We start from the raw sequence: 20188 nt of genomic DNA on the forward strand, positions 1-20188 counted from the left end.
AATAAACCATAAACAACCAGCCAAAAGAGAAATAACCAAACGCCAACAATGATGTATATAATACGTCGTTATTTGAAGTAAAGAATTGTTCATTATAATTTTGTCTGTAAAATTCACGACTTTTGAAAACTTCAAACACAGAAAAGTATGACTTTGAAGGAAATTGATATCCTTGTCCAATGATTCAGTGTATTTATTATCAGTGCAGTGCAAAATAAGATAAGTTTTCCGTATGCCAGCGAAATCTACGAAAGTGAATCCACCACGAATATTAATGATTTTACAGTATTTGAAGAAGTTAAAATAACAACAGACTGTTAAAAACGTACTTTCATTGAACAACAAGTAACACAGACAGACTGTGACCAAGTCTCTAGCTAGTTTTGAAGGATTTAACAAATTGATGTGGCGGATCTTTTGATATTCGTGGCGGGTAGTCCATCGGTGAGAGCTTGTCCCCTCAAACAAAAAGTAAACCTGTTAACGTTGTTGGGGGGAAATGAATCACGATGCAAGGCACGGCACAAATATAAACGTATAAAAAATAAACCTGCATCTTTTACGAATAATCTAGGGTTGTGTAAAGTACTTGTTTGTTTACATGGTATTTTCCCCATGTAAAAATATAATTTTTTTATTCAATGGCTAGATTCCAGTACATCATCGTTGAAAATATAAAGCACTGAATTGAAAAAAAAAAACACCCAAACAACATCGGCGTTTTCATCAATTAGCTATAAGATAATCTTTTGTCATAATTATAAAAAATGGTTCCATAGTAAACTGATAATGTAAAACAATTAACATTTAAAATGATTATATATAAGCAATGCGAAAACAAGGCCTAGCTTAGCAAGGCTGTAATTGAGTCTGCCTTAAAAGCAAGCAAGACACGAGGCCAGAATGACCACTGTACATGTAGTTACAAGAAAATTATATTCACTAAGGAGAATGATGTCGACGATCACTGCGTCAGTTGGATCCAGCCTTATACTTGGACGGTGATTTTCGAATTCAGGTTCAGCCGGATCAAGACCGAATCAAACAGAGTATTGTAGGGCCACACCAATATAATTTCTTGTTCGTCGGACCCCACGCGCTCGTATTTCAATAAATCTATACAAATAATATTATTACAAATTTCCCGCATTAAGGAAATTTTGTTCTGTTTTATGTTCTATTTCCGCTCTGTATATGGTCTAGGCAGTGCACAAATATATTTTATAGATGTTAGGGGGTTGGGGAGTTGGGGTTACTTCCTAGAAGGTAAAAATGGCTGAAGAAAGGCCGTTCTTGCAAGTTTCTTGTCGATCAACGTTTATTATGATATCAATAACACCAGGGGCAGTTATTGCGACAAAAAGGCATATAATATATTTCAATAACGATAAATATTTATTGATTATTTCAATAAATGATGAATCAAATTTCCCTGTATCATTGTACATATGTACGACTGTGTATATCCTGTTTATTATATATGACAGATATACTGAGTTGAAAGTCTTGTTTATAGATGGATTCTTTCATTCGATTCCTTTTTTGGTCATGTAGAGAAGAGAAAAGCAACTGCCAGATTTTCGGTAAAATACTACCGAAAAACCTATGGCAATCAAGTTGAGCAGTAAAAAAATCTTTGATTCTTTGGGCAACAACAACCCCTTTACCTGCAAATGTACAAAGCCAGGTAAGTCATCAAATATGCATAAAGGTAGCCAATACGGGAGGCTTGCTCTGGTAGTCTGTATACTGCGTGAAACCCTGACGCAAAATTTAATTAACACGGTCCAGGTTTACGATCAATTATACGTACTGTTTATTTCTTTCTGTAGCACTAATTAGATAAATAATTGAAGATGATACGTCATCAATAGAAGAAAAACCACATACTTTTTAGGAAAATCTACTCAAGGTAGGTCCCTACAAGGGACGAGACGCCAAACAATGAAGACAGCATCGGGAACTCTCTTATTTTTGCTGCTGTTCACGCGCGTTTCTAGTCAAATTACAGAAATACAGAGAGATTCCAGAATTTATGCTTTCAATGTGAACTCAAATCTTTCATTCGTTGGACATGAGTTTCGGAACCACCAGATTTCCAACTTCTCGACAAAGTTCATGGCTACTCAGTGTGCATTGGAGTGCCACAGAACTGCGCGGTGTCAGTCGTTCAACTTTGCGTCCAAGACCCGACAGTGTCATCTAAACGATGCCACTCACGAGGATTTTCCTGAGGACCTGGCTAACGACTCCAGCACGACCGGAACAGTATATTACCTTAAGGAAGCCATTTCCATCAACCCGGTAAAATATCTAGATTCTGTGTTTTTAGTATATAATGAAATGTGCTATTCGTTTGAAACTAATTGAAGACAAGTTTTGATATTTTATTACGAAAATTTATTCAGACAATGGCATTATCAAAGTCAAAAAAATAATTCATCTCCTTTAAGACATTTATTATATGGACTGGTACAAAACACTGATATTTTTTTGGCCATTTAAGTAATCCGTAAAAACAAATGGCAAAAAACGAATGAAAGTTTGGAAAAACCACATAATTATATTATTTTAAATATCTTATATAATCATATTCTGTAAAACAGAGATAAAATCTTAATCGCCGACGAGCAGAAATATCTCAAGGATGCATTTATTTCATATTGACCCATCAGAGAAGAAGGTCAATTTACAATGCAAAAATTTCTTTTTCAATTTAATTAAAAATCATTTTCAAAGGCTATTTTGGGATAATTTTTAACCATATACAACTATATCCAAGTATTTGCGTATACGTTAAATTTAAGTACAAAGATTAACAATGTATTCAACCAAAATACAATAGTATAATGATATTAGTATAAATCATTTGATGGTGTACACGCTTTATTGGATTACATGAATTTTGTCTGACACTACACGCTTTCTTCATTGCCCGTTTATGTACAAAAACACGCTGAAAAGCGTCTTATCTTTACTCCCTCTATAAATCTCTCTTAAGTAACACATATAAACACATATAAAGTTAGCATTTTTATTAACAAATACTTCATTAATGATCGAAAGGTAACACAGATGAAAAGTCCAATAAATCTGTCGTCAGTTTCTGTTGCTTTTAATGTTGCAAAAACTTTTGAATGCTCTCGATGAAAAGGTTTTAGAAACTTTAACTCCAAAAGTTAAATGTTAAACATTAACTTTCTATTTTACGAATTGTAAGTATATTTGTATTTGAACAAAAATGAATAATTAAGAATAAAATACACCTTTTTGTTAGAAATAATGTCTTTTTGGAGGCGGTTTATTTTACCCGTCGGTGATTCGACCTGTTGTTCATCTTCTGGCAAATTTCACTTAATGTTGCTACTGAGCAAGCTTTTAAGATCCAGAATTGTTCATAAATTAGTTAAGAAGTACTAAGTTTTTTAAAGTGGATGTAAATACTCTTTGGATATTCTGCAGTATTTACAGTCCATTGTACCAGCAAGATTTTGAGAAAATTTGAAGGCATGAATGAAAATTTGTTTGTGCTGCAAAAAGCTAAGCAAAAATTACCTTTTAAACTGTGATTGTAATGTATTTTCAATCGATCGATCTTCTTTATTTTTATTTACATCTAACGAGTAATTTTCTTAAGAAAACTGATTGTGATTCATATAGCTCTAGAAACTTACATGGCTTAAATCTGTACAGTTTAGTTCTAATTAGTCGAAATCTTCAGCAACATCACGGACTGCACGAAATAATCATGATGATGTCACACTCAAATTCCCATGCACTTGTAACTAAAGATGACTTGGCTATTTCTTTTATGTAATATACATAACAATAATTTAGTTATTTATACCTACTCTTTAGGATCAAATCATAAATTTTCTTTTATAATTCATGCTGGGTATGAACGTAGAAAAAAATATCATTATCCGCTAAAACATGATACAGTAAAATATCACTTACACAAATCATCTTGTTATACTTTCATGTTAAATACTGAAATCTGATTGGTTATGACGCAGTTAATAATATTTTCTATTACCCTCAGCGTTAGCAACGCACTTAGCAACAGGTAACATTAAAAAATGTTACATGCGCGAAAATTATGCGCGTACGGTTCGCTATAGAATTCACGTTATTCCTATATAAAAGCAGTAAAATTTTCTTAAAAATTAAGACATTCAGTATAACAAAATAAATAGTGCCTGTTTGGGAGGATAACAGTTGAAATTGACACCCCTCGAAAACCATTGTCAACCTCCGCTTCGCGTCGGTTGACAATGGTTTTCTCGGGGTGTCAATTTCAACTGTTACCCTCCCAAACAGTTTATTTATATGATATCACACAACATTGTTTTTTGTATTATACTTTCATATGATTGGTTTGGACGCAGTTGATAATCCGTTCTATTACCCTCAGCGTTAGCAACACACTGAGCAACGGGTAACACAACGAATTGTTAAATGTGCGTAAATTATGAGCGTACAGTTCGCCGTGGAATTCACGTCATTTCTATGTAAAAGCAGTAAAAAAATCTATAAAATTAAGACATTCAGTATAATAGAATAAATAGCGCCTGTTTGGGAGGATAACAGTTGAAATTAACACCCCTCGAAAACCATTGTCAACCTCCGCTTCGCGTCGGTTGACAATGGTTTCCTTGGGGTGTCAATTTCAACTGTTACCCTCCCAAACAGTTTATTCATATAATATGATACAATATTGTGTTGCATCATATGATACAATATTGTAATGTTCTCAGTATAGTAGTGGTCTTATAAATTTTGTATCACACAATACACTAAGAAATTTACATGTGGTATGATATAATATTGTATCATGTGATTTGATACAATATTGTAGGATAACACACAATATTTTGATATAGAATTTTTCATGATATAAAGATGATGAATCATCTCGTTGAGCTCTGTAATCTTTGATTACCTATGTTTTAATATCACATTGTGTCGTTTTACAAGTGAAACAACACATTAAAACAATACTTTCTAATAAAACTGTATATGAAATAAGTACTTTTTGAAATTGGATTTTGCACATAAAACATAAGATAAATACATGTGAAGTAATATAACTTTATCCCATTCGTTGCATTAAATAACATTTGTGTTAATGTGAAGTTTTTAAGTTTCTTCCCACGAAATGTCAGCAGATTTTTTTATAACAGTAAAATTCGACACCGTTTCAAATAAACATAACCGTTAGTGAATTGACGCAAAAAATTGTTTTCATTATATAGGATGCAATTGGGCCTTGCGGTAACCATCCCTGTAAAAATGGCGGCCGTTGCCTAGATACGATTTCTGCTGTTTCCGGGAACAGAACATTTTTCTGCTTGTGTCAGAATGGATGGAAAGGAGACATATGTGACATCAAAGGTTTATATAACTATAATTTAAAAAACATATCTTTCCAATGATTTTCAAAAAAAAATAGTTTTGAGAAAAAATTACAAAAAAGTAATAGATCAATCAATAAAGTAAACAAATAAATAGATTAATGCATGTAATTTCACGAATTAAGAAAGTCATATCCTGTGTAACATTTTACAATTTTTGGTGATTTTTGTTCTTTGGTCTTTTCATATAAAAAGAGGAAAGTTTAGGCTGGGCTCAATGGGTTGAGTGGTCACAATGTTCTACCACCTGTGGCAATGGCTACCATATCAGACAACGAAAATGCAAAAACTTAGACAGTGGGGTGGATCTCGCCTCCTCTCAGTGTTACGGGCGGGACACTGAGTACAAGGCCTGTCAATTCAGGAAATGTCCGAGTAAGATGTAGATTCAATGCTGAGAGATTCCTTAGTAACCAAGACACACGAGCTTTGTACCTCTTTTAATGCCGACGTTCTAACTTATTCACGTTTCAGGGTGGAATGAGTGGGGAGTATGGGGTGAGTGTTCGACCCTCAATTTCTGTGGCAAAGGTTCTCGCTCACGCACACGCACATGTGGGAATGGAGGAAGACCCGGAGTTGATCGATATTGCCTTGGACCTTTCAACGAAACAATGGCTTGTGATTCAGTTCCGTGCAATGGTATTGCTGAGTTTTTTTAGTCTTCTATATATGGGAAAAAATGAAAAAAAAACATGCATTTTTATACAAAAAAATCGCTACGTTTCCTGTGATTTCACATATACGTACATAGCTTATTTTACTCATTCGGTCATTGTTTCTCCCCCATTTCATTTCTTTCTATAGGAATGGTACGCCTAAGGGACGGAGAAAAATTCGGAGAGGGCCGGGTGGAGATGTACCACAGTCATTCCAAGATATGGATGCAGGTTTGTGGAGAGAAGTGGACCCAACGGTCAGCTGACACGGCTTGTAAACAGCGGGGCTTCTTGGGGGCACACAAAGGTTAGGCGGAATTACTTACAATGTGAAGCCTTATTATATTATGATAAAAGCATTATTTCAAGATGTATTGAATTTCTTTAATGTAAAAATGAAATTTAATGAAAGGTTGGCATGCATATGAATCAGTCTGATTAAAACCACAGAAAGGACGGAGAGGGGATGGTTTCAATCGGACTGCATATGAATGTGTGAATCTCAAAAAACAAGACTCGACTATGAAGACATGGAATATACTATGAACATTTTTTTAAGAGATTGATTTCTTGATCATGTTGAAGAAAAAAAAAACGTAATTGTTCTGACGATCTCACACTTCTTACTGTTTAGTTTTGACTAACGGCGAGTACGGCAAATCCGACAGTTTAGATGTTGTTTCCTTGGAGTGTACCGGAAGTGAATCGTTTCTCCACCAATGTCTGCGAGTGAGAGCGGACCAGTGCTCAGTAATGGCCGGGGTTCAATGCATGGGTAAAACAATCTTCTAAGTCATTCATCTTAAAAGGAATTTTAATTAATTGATTCTACAACATCACAAATTTCTCCTTTCAGTACGCGGTGCATGGAGTTTGTGGTCCTCTTGGGGAAACTGTTCGGTCACGTGTGAGAACGGAACTCGCACGCGCACGCGTGTCTGTAACCACCCTCCGCCAAATTTTGGTGGCCGGGAGTGTCCCGATACCGACATTGAATATAAGCCATGTACAATGATAATGTGCCCAGGTATGTCATATTTCTATTGATGTACTTTTTTTCTTTAGCATAATAACAAAGTGCACTAAAACTGTGTTAATTACGTACAACTGTTTTTTTTTTAAAATTTTTCGAGGAAACTTAATTGTTGAATGTTGAATTAATAATATGGAAAACTTGTTTATCGGTATAAATACATTTAAATCGCTTTTCACTGATTTCACCACAATATCACTGTTCTGCGCCTTCACAGAAGTTCACAAAAAATTATCACTCACTGACTATCTAGCTTAGAAGAAAAATATGTTCTAACAGCCATTCTATTGTTGCAAATCCACAGTATCAAACAGAATTCCAGTTTTAAAGTTACACGAGATAAGTGCCACTTCCACGTTAAAAACTGCTTTTGACATTTAATATTAATTAAGCGTAAATTCAGAAGTATGTTATGTTTTGGTTTTTTCGAAGTAAAATAATAATCCCTATTAGTATTTATCAGTTGTATCACATGACCTGACTTTCGTAGGAAATGGCGTATGGCTTACGTGGGAAGCATGGACAGCTTGTTCTGCTCAATGTGATGGCGGGAAAACTTCCCGCCAAAGGCAGTGCGACACGACGAGGGGTTCTTGCTTAGGCAGTGCTTATCAAGTTGAGACTTGCAATAATTTCTCATGCTCGGGTAAAATTGATGTACATTTAACCGTTTCCAGCTTCAGTCTATCCTGCAAAAAAATCCCGACACTCCAACCCCTCTTAATTCATGCTATTGCTACGCCCTATAACACAGATCTGCATGCTCACATATGTTCTCAAGTGCGCAGAACCAGTATAGTACTAACTGTCCGACATTACTAACATTTACTATGAGCTGCATGTTAATTCAATGTGGTAGTGGATGGTATCTGGCGAGAATGGTCCACTTGGTCTGAATGCTCCGTATCCTGCGCCAATGGAACCAAGTATCGAACACGTTCCTGTCTTGGACCATTCCACGAGGGACAGAATTGTTCAGGAGACTACAGAGAAACAACAGATTGCTTTCCAAAAGAGTGTCCAGGTAAGTCTACGATCTACTTCTAAAACCATCAAATGATTTAAACAATATTTTTTTATCTACATTGCTGGAATTTTTCCCCCTTAAAGTTGACGGTGTGTGGAATGGATGGATGCAGTGGAGTGAATGCACCGTGTCTTGTGGTTACGGAACAAGAAACCGTTCCCGTACATGCAAAGGTCCATATTATAAAGGAAAAGAATGCGATGGACCAAAGGATGAAACCGAGTCTTGTAACGCCTTTTCCTGTCCAGGTAGACGCATTTGATCGACAGAAAAAGTTTACAATTTGAAGATAAATTTACTGATAAAGAAACAACGATGCATGGCTTTTAGGCTGTAAATACCGCTTAACATAATTCATTTCTCTGTCTATCTGCAATATCCATCATGTCACTTTAGTTGATGGCTCGTGGAAGACCTGGAATGGATGGGAGAGTTGTTCGGTAACTTGTGGTGGCGGTATACAGAATCGCACTCGAGAATGCAATTTGCCTCTGCACGGTGGAGAAACGTGTATAGGACACTCAGAGGAATCGAGAAAATGTAACGAACACCCGTGCCCAGGTACATAAACATTGCTTATGCAATTACAGGTATGTTCTTTAAAATTCCTAGGTTTCAAACAGGAGATCGAACGAGGGATTCTTTGTTTTTGTAGTGGATGGAGTGTGGACTGCATGGGCCGATTGGTCGGATTGTTCTGTAACGTGTGCAAACGGCACCCAGTGGCGGAACAGAACTTGTGTGGGTCCGCTGTACGGGGGCATGAATTGCACAGGAGACGAAACGCAGGAGAAGATATGTGTGGCCGCATCATGTCCAGGTATGACTCTTTTTTATTTTTACTTAAGATATTCATTATAATTTAACTTCCCCATAAATCTGTATTAAAGTGACCATCACGATCATTCTAGTTAATGGTGTATGGAAACCATGGTCTGAATGGGACTCTTGCAACGTTACCTGTGGAGGAGGGGAGAAGGCGAGGAGGAGAGAATGCAATGGTCCATTCTTTGACGGAGATCCTTGTGAAGGCCCCACAGAAGAACGCCTTACCTGCAACACTTTCAATTGTCCAAGTAAGGAGACATTCTGTTCAGAAGTCCTCATAAAATAATTACTGCTTTACAAAAGCGGTTAACGTTTGTTGAAAGAATTACGAGTAGAAAATATGTCGCTTTCAGCTTAAAATCTGCTTTATCAAACAACGGCTTTCTACATTTTAAAACATGTTGCTTTTGAAACATACAAAAAAAAATCAATTGCTGCTTTTGGCACCGTGTTGCACTGTGTTGCTGTTGCTTGCTTATCAGTTGATGGTGTTTGGGAGGCTTGGACCACGTGGACATCGTGTAGTCGTCCCTGTGGTACTGGGGAGCAAGTCCGCTCCCGTAACTGTGTGGGCCCTTTTTATAATGGAAGCGACTGTCTGGGGGATTGGAACCAAACTAAAACCTGCAACACTCACTCTTGTGCAGGTAATGATTTCCAATGCGGTTTTGACATTTTATTTGGTGATTCCCAATGGGTAAGGATTTAGATAGTAGATACTGTTTTGAATTGCAGTGCCGTGGCTATTCCTTATTCTTACCTTTCCCCTGATTGAAATATCATGGATTCTTTCAGAAAATCACCTACAATACACCGATCGATAATTATGATCGAGCGTTAAATTGAACGTTGAAAATATTTGGAAATTTGATTAGAAAACAGTGTTTTACTGTTAGATTTATTGAAAGGCAAGTGATTTCTGAAATGTTCCATAACTTTGTTTTTCCTGTGTGCTTTGTGTGCTGTGCTGTGCCGTGTCGTGTTTTTGCTGTGTCGTAGTCGATGGTTACTGGCACGAATGGTCAAAATGGACCTCCTGTAACGTCTCGTGCGGTGGAGGATCCATCTGGCGCAGACGACGCTGTGAACAACCCTTGTTTGGAGGAGAAAACTGTACAGGACCGTCTGTAGAATTACAAGATTGCAACACCTTTCCATGTCCAGGTATAATACCCTTTCATTAAGAATTTAAAATGAATTTAACAAACCTCCCTAATATTCTTCTTTGTAAACTATTTATATTTGTTTGCTTTGGTACCAGTTGATGGGGTGTTTACGGCTTGGGGCAACTGGTCAGCGTGTAGCTTGACTTGTGGGAATGGTACTCAGTCCAGAAATAGGTCATGCGAGGGCCCATACTTTGGAGGAAAGAATTGTACCGGAGATTGGGGTCAGACAAAAGACTGTAACACATTTCCATGCCCCGGTAAGTAAATATCCAACCTCTTCTTCTTCTTTTCCGTTAATGATGTGGATACCCAGCTTATAGGACGTACACTTATACATGTGATTTTCATTTTTACATTTCATTTTAGTCGATGGGTTTTGGTCAAACTGGTCAAATTGGTCAGATTGCTCAAAATCGTGCGGACGAGGCTTTATGTATCGCACACGCGTTTGCGAGGATCCGAAATACGGGGGCTCAGAGTGTGTTGGCGTTTCCAATGAAACAATGCCATGCAATCCGTCTAGCTGCCCTGGTATGTACCTGCGACCATCAATTGCTATTGTTCGCTTTTGTGCGCATTTATTACTATATATGTGTATGTTTATCAACTTACAAATTGTTTATCCAGTGTTAATTCTGTCAACATACAGCATCATATCCTTTTTAAAAATTATCAAGCATTTGTTTTCTTTGTATTAAAACGTTTGAAATTATTTCATATGTCAGATAAGAAAACCGTTGTTGCACTAGCTTCTGTTGCTATGTCTCTATTTGTGGCACACAAGCTTAACCCCTTTTAACTCCCAACTTTTTACATAAACACCATGCTAGGGAGGAAAGGTCTTTGTCAGTGCTACACTTCAGAATTGAGCTTTTGCTATAGAGTAGTCGTAGATAGGTGTTTTATGTAGTGGACGGAATGTGGAACACCTGGCAAGCATGGTCAGACTGCTTCGGTACCTGTGGGGTTGGTGTCCAGTACAGAAACCGTACCTGTGATGGACCATATAATGGCGGAAATAACTGTACAGGACCGGAAAACGAAAACCAAGAATGCTTCACTAAAGAATGTCCAGGTAGCTATGTTCTATATCACATATACTAGCATTGTTAGATCAAGATATTTGGAACACGTTTTAATGTGTTTTTTTTTCATACGACTTGAATTCCTTTTCAGTGGATGGACTTTTCACTGAATGGTTAACTTGGAGCCACTGCTCTGTTTCGTGTGGTGGGTCATTGAGAAACAGAACTCGGAGCTGCATTGGTCCGTTCTTTGGTGGTAAAGACTGTGACGGTCCTAGAAATGATAGTGAGGTGTGTGGGGACACACCGTGTCCAGGTAATGATAACAAATACTTACATTTGCAAATAAGCTTCCTTATATATGAACTATAGAATAGCGAAAACGTTCAATTCTGAATGAACGTTTTCGTGACGTCACAATGATCATAGTGCGCGCTTATTGCTTGTCGCTTGGATTATTGTAAACATAAAACCTCGATTATTTTAACAGTTCTGAACGATTTGTCTTTTTCAAACTTAAATATAAGTAATTAACAGCAATGTTAAAAAGTTCTCCGGGATATGAAGTTGGTTGGTGCGTGATCAAATCTTCTGAGAAGCCCTTTGGGCTTCACAGTATTTGATCACGTGACCAACCAACTTCATATCCCGGCGAACTTTTTAAATTGCTGTTTATTTCTTAAATGAACGAAAATTTGTATTTGTTGCGGGTTAATGTATTACGAATATCATTCGTTAGATAGTATGAATAACGAATAACTTTGTAAGATTTGATGGAAACTTTTGGTTTCAGTTGATGGCGAATGGAGTTTGTGGTCTTCATGGGGTGGCTGTTCAGAGACTTGTGGTAAAGGACAAACACAACGATATCGTTACTGCACACAAAACAAATTTGGAGGGAGGAACTGCTCCGGAGGTTCCCTTCAACATCAAGACTGCAATGATTTCCCGTGTCCAAGTAAGAATATAAAAGTTTGAAGATATCTTGAATGACGGTTGGTGTCTTTTGCAATACACCCGTGTATTAAACTATAATTTTTTTTATCATATTAGTCGATGGCGTTTTTAACCCTTGGTCAAACTGGACGGAGTGTAGCAAGACTTGCGGTACAGGGATTCAGTCCAGAAATCGAACGTGCGATGGTCCATATCATAACGGCAAAGAATGCATGGGGAACTATTCTGACTCTCAAGAATGCAATACACATCATTGCCCTGGTAAATGAAATAAAAGAACAATTTTAACAAGAGCTTGGACTTTTTGGTAGCTGTGTCAAACAGCAATGTGACGTAGGCCTGTCTATATCTTTGCTAGCCACTCAGCCTTGGCTCTTTGAAATCAACAAGATTTGTCTGGCTCCTGAGCTAAGACTACGCAATTGGTGTATATTTTGCTTCAAACCAGCGTCATTTTCAACTTCTTTTAAAGCAAGAAATAGATAGTCACGTCCTACCGAAAGTACAAGGTCTTGTTAAAATGGCTCAGTATTCAGCTATAACATCGATCTTTTTTTGAAAACTTTGACATTATATATCCTTAAAAATAACACTACGTAATATCAAGTTCTTTTTGCGTAGTGGACGGTGTTTTCATGGAATGGTCGACTTGGACAGACTGCTCATTGTCCTGTGGATCAGGAAAGCAGAGCAGATCCCGTATATGTGTCGGACCTTTCTATGGCGGAAGTGGATGCGACGGCTCTTTTCAAGACAACAGAACCTGCAACGATCACCATTGTCCAGGCAAACAATTTTTCTTTCCCTGATATCCACAAAAAATACAGAAAAATGAAATTATTTTTACCATCATAATCACATAGACAACTTTCTCGTTCGCTTGAATTATAGTTGATGGAGTTTGGGATGACTGGGGTCCCTGGAAGGACTGTGATGTCACATGCGGTGGTGGAAATCAGACACGTGAACGCACGTGCATAGGGCCATTTTATGGTGGTGCCCCATGCAACGGTTCTTGGAATGATACACAAGAGTGCAACACGTTCCCATGTCCCGGTAAGAAAGAGTCAATGTCACTTACCTTAAGCCATCTTCTCCTCCTGTCATCGTCATTTCATAAAATCAGCCCACGATTTGTTTCAGGTTTCTTGTGACATGGTTGATTTTGGATATCCGACAAGTCAGTATCGTTCGTCAGCGTCGCTTAGTATTTGCTGCCACGCTGTAGAATGTTACTACACAAATGACTGTTGTCTTCTGTCCGTGTCTTAGTTTGAAGTAGTTGCTTTCAATGTATCATACAAGGTCGTAGAGCAGGCACAGTGTTGGTGTATACTATACACATGTATACATGTATACGCATTTGTTGTCACAACAAGGTTTTTTTTATTATGAAGTAATTTGGCCACTACGTAATTGTTGCAGTGGATGGCCTCTGGCTCTCATGGGGTGGCTGGGGCACATGTAACGTAACATGCGGGGGCGGAACACGCTTACGTAACCGAACCTGTGATGGGCCTTATTTTGGCGGGAAATCATGCGAGGGTGAAGATGAGGATTCGAGCAGTTGCAACGATTTCCCATGTCCATGTAAGATTCTGTCCAATACTTTATTTACTCGGAATTAAAATAAAAATACGTAACGCCACGTTTGTTTATTTAAGTTGACGGGGTCTGGAACCCATGGTCTATCTGGGATAACTGCAGTGAGAGTTGTGGCGGTGGAAACCAGTCTCGCTATCGTACGTGTGATGGGCCGTATTATGGTGGAATGAACTGTTCCGGGAATGACACCGAGGCCAGGGACTGCAATACACACCACTGCCCAGGTCTGAGACAAAACGTCCTGTAGTGTGCAATTAAGACCAAGTACTGTATTCACATGGACGCAAGTAAACGCGTTACCCGGATGTTATATTTATAATCATTATTGGGTGGGTCCTTTCTTGGAACACGGTGCATTAACCTTTATTAGCTTTCGAGATTTAAAATTGAATGACTACATCTCCGTCACGGTTCATTTATCGTCACGAACCAGAACAGGGGTCAAATTTTGGGATTTATGGATCCCCTTAAGAAATGTGTTTCAGTCTTATTAATTATTTCTAGCTAAAGAAAAGAGCAGGACAACGAGGAAATATTATACATGTTTTCCTTTCATGTAGTAATTTCAATTGGGTTTTTTCATTAATTGAGAATAGACAAAAAGAGACGAAACTGACTATAGTTTTATAATTTTTCAAAATTGCAAATTGGCCCCCTGAGAGACAAAGCTCACACAGTAAGAAAATACAAAACCTTTGATTGTAGTGGATGGAGTGTTCGGTAACTGGTCTCAGTGGTACGACTGTAGTGTGACCTGTGGCGCCGGGGTCCAGTGGCGGAATAGGTCCTGCATCGGGCCCTTCTACGGAGGAAAGGACTGTTCCGGCGCCTTTGAAGAATCTTCCACCTGCAATACGCATCCGTGTCCAAGTAAGTACATTTATTTCCTTGTTCTATATATAGACATCCGATTAAAAGGAGCTTGTTCCTTTCTTCCAATGCATCACGTCTAATTTCTGTGACAAATTCTTTAGTTGACGGAAAATGGAAATCTTGGGGGGAGTGGGACACCTGCAATGTAACTTGTGGAGGGGGGATTCAGAAAAGAGTCCGGGACTGTGACGGTCCATTCCACGGAGGGAACAACTGTACAGGTCCAGAGGACAGTTATCAGGAATGTAACACACAACCTTGCCCAGGTACCTAAACTATATTAATCCAACGATTCAATTAAGGTATTATATTTATTTCTCTTCTTACATTGTAAGATATATGTTATAAAGGTGGCTTGTGGTCAACATCCCATTTATATTAACCCTAATTTTTTTAGAGATGGTTTATTAAACCATAAACTATCATTAGATAAAATCCAAGTATTTTAGCTTTGTAATTTGAGTATTACCGGTATTCGACATCTTTATATAAAGCTCTTCGTCTCATTGAGGTAAATATAGTCTAAAAATGACCACCACCGTCGAGCCTTCTTAAACATTTATATAAATATTAATGAAATACTGTTAACAATTGTAGTTGATGGAGTATGGAAGGATTGGGCTGGCTGGGGAGAATGTAGTTTGTCGTGTGGCGGAGGAATACAGACACGCTTCAGAGACTGTAACGGTCCATTTCACGGCGGAGCAAACTGCACCGGTCCCGATGAGAGCTCTCAAGCGTGCAATACGCAACCGTGTCCTGGTCAGAAACGACGGCGGATAAACTGTTTTTCTCTTTCAGATCTCAGGACCATTGATAATTTATTTGTTTTATTGATTTGAGTGTTTATAAATAGATGTCCACAACTTTGTCAATTTCTGTAAATTTGCGTTTCAGAAACGCGAATTTACAGGAATTGGCCGCAGTTCACTGTGTGTTCCCTGCTTTGAGCACTCTAAGATAACAAACTTGTTAAAGTTCTTTCAAATCAAGCATTTTTTAAATTACTAATTCAAATCATGTAAGGAAAAAAAATTATAAAAATATCAATTAACTTAATCAAATATCAAATCAAATAAGATATACTGAATGAATCAATTTTGAATTCTATCATTGCCAATGCATTAAAGTAAATTATTATATTTCTGTTGGATGTTTACATATGACTCAAGTCTATACTGATATTTCTGCACTGCATTGCTTTAACGCTGACAATGTTACAGTGGATGGAGAGTTCACGGATTGGACAGATTGGGGCAAGTGTGACGTCACATGCGGGGGAGGGTCACAGCTTAGAAGTCGTGCTTGTAATGGTCCTTTCCATGGTGGTCAGAACTGTTCTGGCGCCTGGGAAGAGACCCAGACATGCAACTCACAAAATTGCCCAGGTAAGAGATTAATTGCATCTCAAAAGATACGATATTTCAAAGAATACTGTTTGACATGGTCAAAATTAAATTGATTTGGGTCATTTCTATCGAAATTGCTAAAATCAATACGCAAGATTGAATTATTAAAATAATAAAATAAAAATTTAACAGTTAGGTAATACCGGTATTACAATTTCTTGAACTTAAACTGTGAAGTGTAAATATTTAATATGTAAATAAACTTGCAGTCTAGCTTTTGGTTCCATCACAGAATTAATTTCCGAAATAATAGAAAGATATGCGTGGTTTACGTACAGTATACCCTGTTGGGGGGTAGTCACCACGGCAAACCTTGTTTTGGCGATGATTATGTTGATGGTCAATATTCAGTTTATATTTCAGTCTAAATATCATACTAATATTTAAAATACTTAACTATTAATATCAATCATCCAGGAATCTACATTAATTAGCTAAAGATTATTTTGGATGTATTAAACAGGTGAAGGTGCTGTCGAGACTTTTTTTATGTTCACTTTAAAGAGCCTTTTGTTTAAAAGCGTTTGATACGAATCTCCGCCCTATTGTTATGTTGCTTTGACAGAGGACGGAGTGTGGATGACTTGGTCCCTGTGGGGAGACTGTACGGTGACGTGCGGGGGCGGGCTGCAGTACAGAAATAGGTCATGTGACGGCCCTAGATATGGAGGGGCAGAGTGCGCGGGGGCGGGCGAGGAACAACGGGACTGCGGGAAGAACCCATGCCCTAGTAAGACAACAGTTCTACAACTTGAGTGAATCTTGTTTTTACTTTTATTCTAAAGCATGTTTAAAAATAATTGTTCGTATACTTTTGAATCGCGGAAGAATCATCAACTTAATCTATTCTTTTATTTTATATAGGTTTTATACATGTATATTTGAAAAAAAAAGTCAGATAGCTTTGTATGTGAGCTGTGTCCATTTGTGTGCTCCCACCGCCAACTTCCTGCCACCCCTTTATCTCCGCTTTTCCCCCTTTTTTCTCTCTAGACATGTCATAAACTGTATTTTCTATTCTCCTCAATACACAACACTGAGGGTTTTTTTCCTTCTATTTCAATAATAAACTCTGCAATCTTTTCCAGAAGAAAGTGAGTTACATTATTTATATATATTCAATAGTTCCTGGAGACTGGATGTCATGGTCAGGTTGGTCGAGATGCAGCGCCACCTGTGGAACAGGTGTAAGATGGCGGACCCGAGATTGTAACGAGACTTCGTATGGAGATTTGACGGCGCCTTGCGAAGGAACGAGCAATGGCACGGAGGATTGCAACACGTTCCCTTGTAGACCATACGGTACATAGTTCATTAATCACAACTCTTTTCTCTTAATTAAGAGATAGAATAAAGATAGAAATTATATCAAAAATTTGTTAACGCTAACGTTTGCATTTAGTTTGGATTTAAAATATAATGATTACACTTTGCTAGTATAGATGTGGAAAATTTAAATATCTGTACAAACAGCAGATTTGAGGATTTTTTGAAATCCTAAAATTCAATGAATATTATGTTTCAAATCAGCTGCCACATGCAGTAATTTACGAGATATGGGGATGGTAGATAGCGGTATGGTTCAACTAAAACCTGAACGGAGGGACTTGTACTCGGAAAAGCCGGAACTAGAGCCAGTATGGCTGTATTGTGATATGGAATCTGAAGGCGGGATAGGGGTAACGGTAGTAGGTAAGAAACACTGACTTAGTACTGAAAAGAGATCTTGGTAATTAACACTGCCTATAACCTAGTCCCCACTTTTAAACATAGAATCTGATTGTTTTTGCATATTAAGACTACACAGAATTGTACCCATGCACAGCTGTTAAAAAATATAAAATATGATTTGAGTTGAAACTTCAACATCAATTTTTTGTTATAAAGGCCATGACAAAGAATCGCGCACTAATGTAAATGGATACGAAGGGGCCGGAAGTTACCTTGCAAAAGTGACGTATGAAGTCTCAACTGATCACGTCATTGCCATCATTGATCAATCAAAATTCTGTAAGCAGTTCCTGAGATGGGAATGTAAAGGCGCGGTCATTCATAACCCTCATCAAAAGGATTCTTGGACGACTTTTTGGACAAATCGCAGTAGCGAGTTCAATCAGTACAACACTCCTGCGACTTACTTTCCCGGAGCAAAGCCGGGAAGTGGTAACTGCGCATGCGGTGACACAGGAACATGCACAAACAAATCATTGTCTTGTAACTGTGACAGCAACGACTTTGAATGGCGCTCCGACGAAGGCTTTGTCACGTACAAAGACGACCTGCCAATTCTTGCTTTTCGCGCTGGAGATACAGGTGAGCTATTCATTTTGTCTTTTGCTGAATTATGTCCACAGCAGAGAATAAATTTTCAGATATATTTGTTAAAAAAAAATTTGAAAACGGTTACTCAATAAGAAAAATTTATGCATTTAATAAAAACAAAATCATGGTGTAACTTAAGGAGGCTAGACCCTAACGAGTAGATATTTCTTATCAATTGACATATAATTTACATTATTCCAAATCTTTAAAAGTTATATTCGAGTTCAGCATACTGCCCTTTAAATGGAGGCTAAAAAGTACTCTAAAATGTCTACAAGAATCTAGCCTTATTAAGTGAATTTTGCACTTCATTTCCTTACTTAGACGTTAGTGTTTTGCGATGCTTACAAGGTTGACATGCACGCCAGCTTGGTGAAATATTTGACAGAATATAAAATATATTTGAAAAGCATACAAATTTTTCATTTACTTAGTGTTTTTCTCATTCGAACTTAAAAACATTCATTTGATTATAATTTAGTATACATGAACAATAGTTCACTTTAACTCGTGATTAAAATGTATTTTGATAGTTTTATTATAAGTTTTCAAATATTAACGTACAATTATAACTGCAATACTTGTATTAATTCTATTCCAGCAAAAAAGGTAACATTACATTAGTTCAATGCAAGAATGGTCCTTGAAGACAATTAAAATGAAATATGTAGTATTGTTTTCCTTTACACGTCCACTATGCTAATAGGTTGCCATCTAAAATAACCTACCCTTATTTCTAAAGGGAATGAAGGAGAGGAAGGCTACCTCACAATCGGACCAGTACTGGCTTACGGGACCTCGGATTAATACTTTGCTTAAAGAAATCGTCAAATGGACTATCTCTATTGGAAACCCATCCTAGTTGGATATCACAAAACACGCCTCCCTCATTACACTCTTACAGATTTGGTTTTTTTTTTTTGGGGGGGGGGGGTTGGAAAGGGGGGGGGGGGGTCTTCAGGACAAACGTGTGATAAGTGTGGCGTGTTTGCACCGATATCCATCTCACAGCATTACTTGTTTGTGTTTCGTGCTTGTGTTTATTTGTGTTCATTGTTTTTGTAGGGAATGAACCCGTGGAACAGGGGGCGCATACAATAGGGCGTGTTTATTGCCAAGGAGTGGCGTAGGAGATATCAACTGCAACAGCTTTTTGCGCGCTTTATTTTTCTCTCACCTTTTTTATCAAAATATATTCATCATTTCTGCAAAAACTATATTAAAAAAATAAGTCAAGCGCCTTTTTGAATTAGATTTTTTTTTAAACGTTTTGACAACTGTCTGTTTGCTATGATACAGGTGATCAGGAAGGCGGAGAACAGGGGTATCATACTATCGGCGCACTTCAGTGCTTTGGGGTGTGAATGTAAGGTGTACTGTTCTGTACGTCGCCTCTGGCTTTCAGATAGACAACATAGTGATGCTTCCGCTTGAGTCTAGTATTTCGTGTCTGTCAGTGACGTCATTTCGTTATGTTAAAATTGACCAATCACAAGCCCGGTTGTCAGAATTGCACAAAACTGTAACACCAAATAGCACATAAATTCAAAAAAGTCGTTTCAAAGAAAATTCGTTGTAAATAAGGCAGGTTAATGGGACTTGGCGTAAAATCATATATTAATCTTAAAAAACGTATTTCTTTAAATACACTATTTTAATAATTATATATATGTTACCAGTAATTTCAAATATACGTCAAGAATCATTACTCAAGCGGGCTTGAAGTACGTTGTTATTTATGTCATATACGTATTCTTATGTTTTAAACTGTTATCATGTTTTGTTGCCAATAAATGTTGCAAAGTCACTGTTTCTTTCCTCAATTGAAGCCGATTGAATGAAATAAAATTTGTAAAACGGTATTTGC

At 37.5% G+C, this 20188-nt stretch overlaps 1 protein-coding gene across 3 annotated transcripts; it reads left to right on the forward strand.

The window, feature by feature from the left end:
* The first annotated feature begins 1910 nt into the window (after window positions 1–1910).
* On the forward strand, window positions 1911–20128 carry LOC128165713 (SCO-spondin-like). Of its 3 annotated transcripts, none has more exons than XM_052830502.1 (33): window positions 1911–2304; window positions 5256–5394; window positions 5610–5789; window positions 5889–6056; window positions 6222–6380; window positions 6708–6848; window positions 6930–7100; window positions 7966–8130; window positions 8217–8381; window positions 8530–8694; window positions 8789–8953; window positions 9045–9209; window positions 9444–9608; window positions 9961–10125; window positions 10223–10387; window positions 10497–10661; window positions 11041–11205; window positions 11307–11471; window positions 11949–12113; window positions 12209–12373; window positions 12734–12898; window positions 13004–13168; window positions 13538–13702; window positions 13777–13941; window positions 14423–14587; window positions 14692–14856; window positions 15188–15352; window positions 15814–15978; window positions 16565–16729; window positions 17125–17301; window positions 17530–17691; window positions 17887–18312; window positions 19064–19238. In XM_052830502.1, exons 1-33 carry the CDS (start codon window positions 1945–1947, stop codon window positions 19126–19128), a joined length of 5778 nt encoding a protein of 1925 aa, XP_052686462.1. In that variant the 5' UTR covers window positions 1911–1944; the 3' UTR covers window positions 19129–19238. The 3 variants fall into 3 exon arrangements, with proteins under 3 accessions (XP_052686462.1, XP_052686461.1, XP_052686463.1); XM_052830501.1 differs by lacking the exon at window positions 19064–19238 and adding an exon at window positions 19387–20128 and having other exon boundaries at window positions 1912–2304; XM_052830503.1 differs by lacking the exons at window positions 11041–11205; window positions 11307–11471; window positions 11949–12113; ... (2 more) ...; window positions 13004–13168; window positions 19064–19238 and adding an exon at window positions 19387–20128 and having other exon boundaries at window positions 1913–2304.
* Window positions 20129–20188: the final 60 nt, after the last annotated feature.

The sequence above is a fragment of the Crassostrea angulata genome, chromosome 10 (assembly GCF_025612915.1).
Source record: "Crassostrea angulata isolate pt1a10 chromosome 10, ASM2561291v2, whole genome shotgun sequence".
In the NCBI taxonomy this organism is placed as follows: domain Eukaryota; kingdom Metazoa; phylum Mollusca; class Bivalvia; order Ostreida; family Ostreidae; genus Magallana; species Magallana angulata.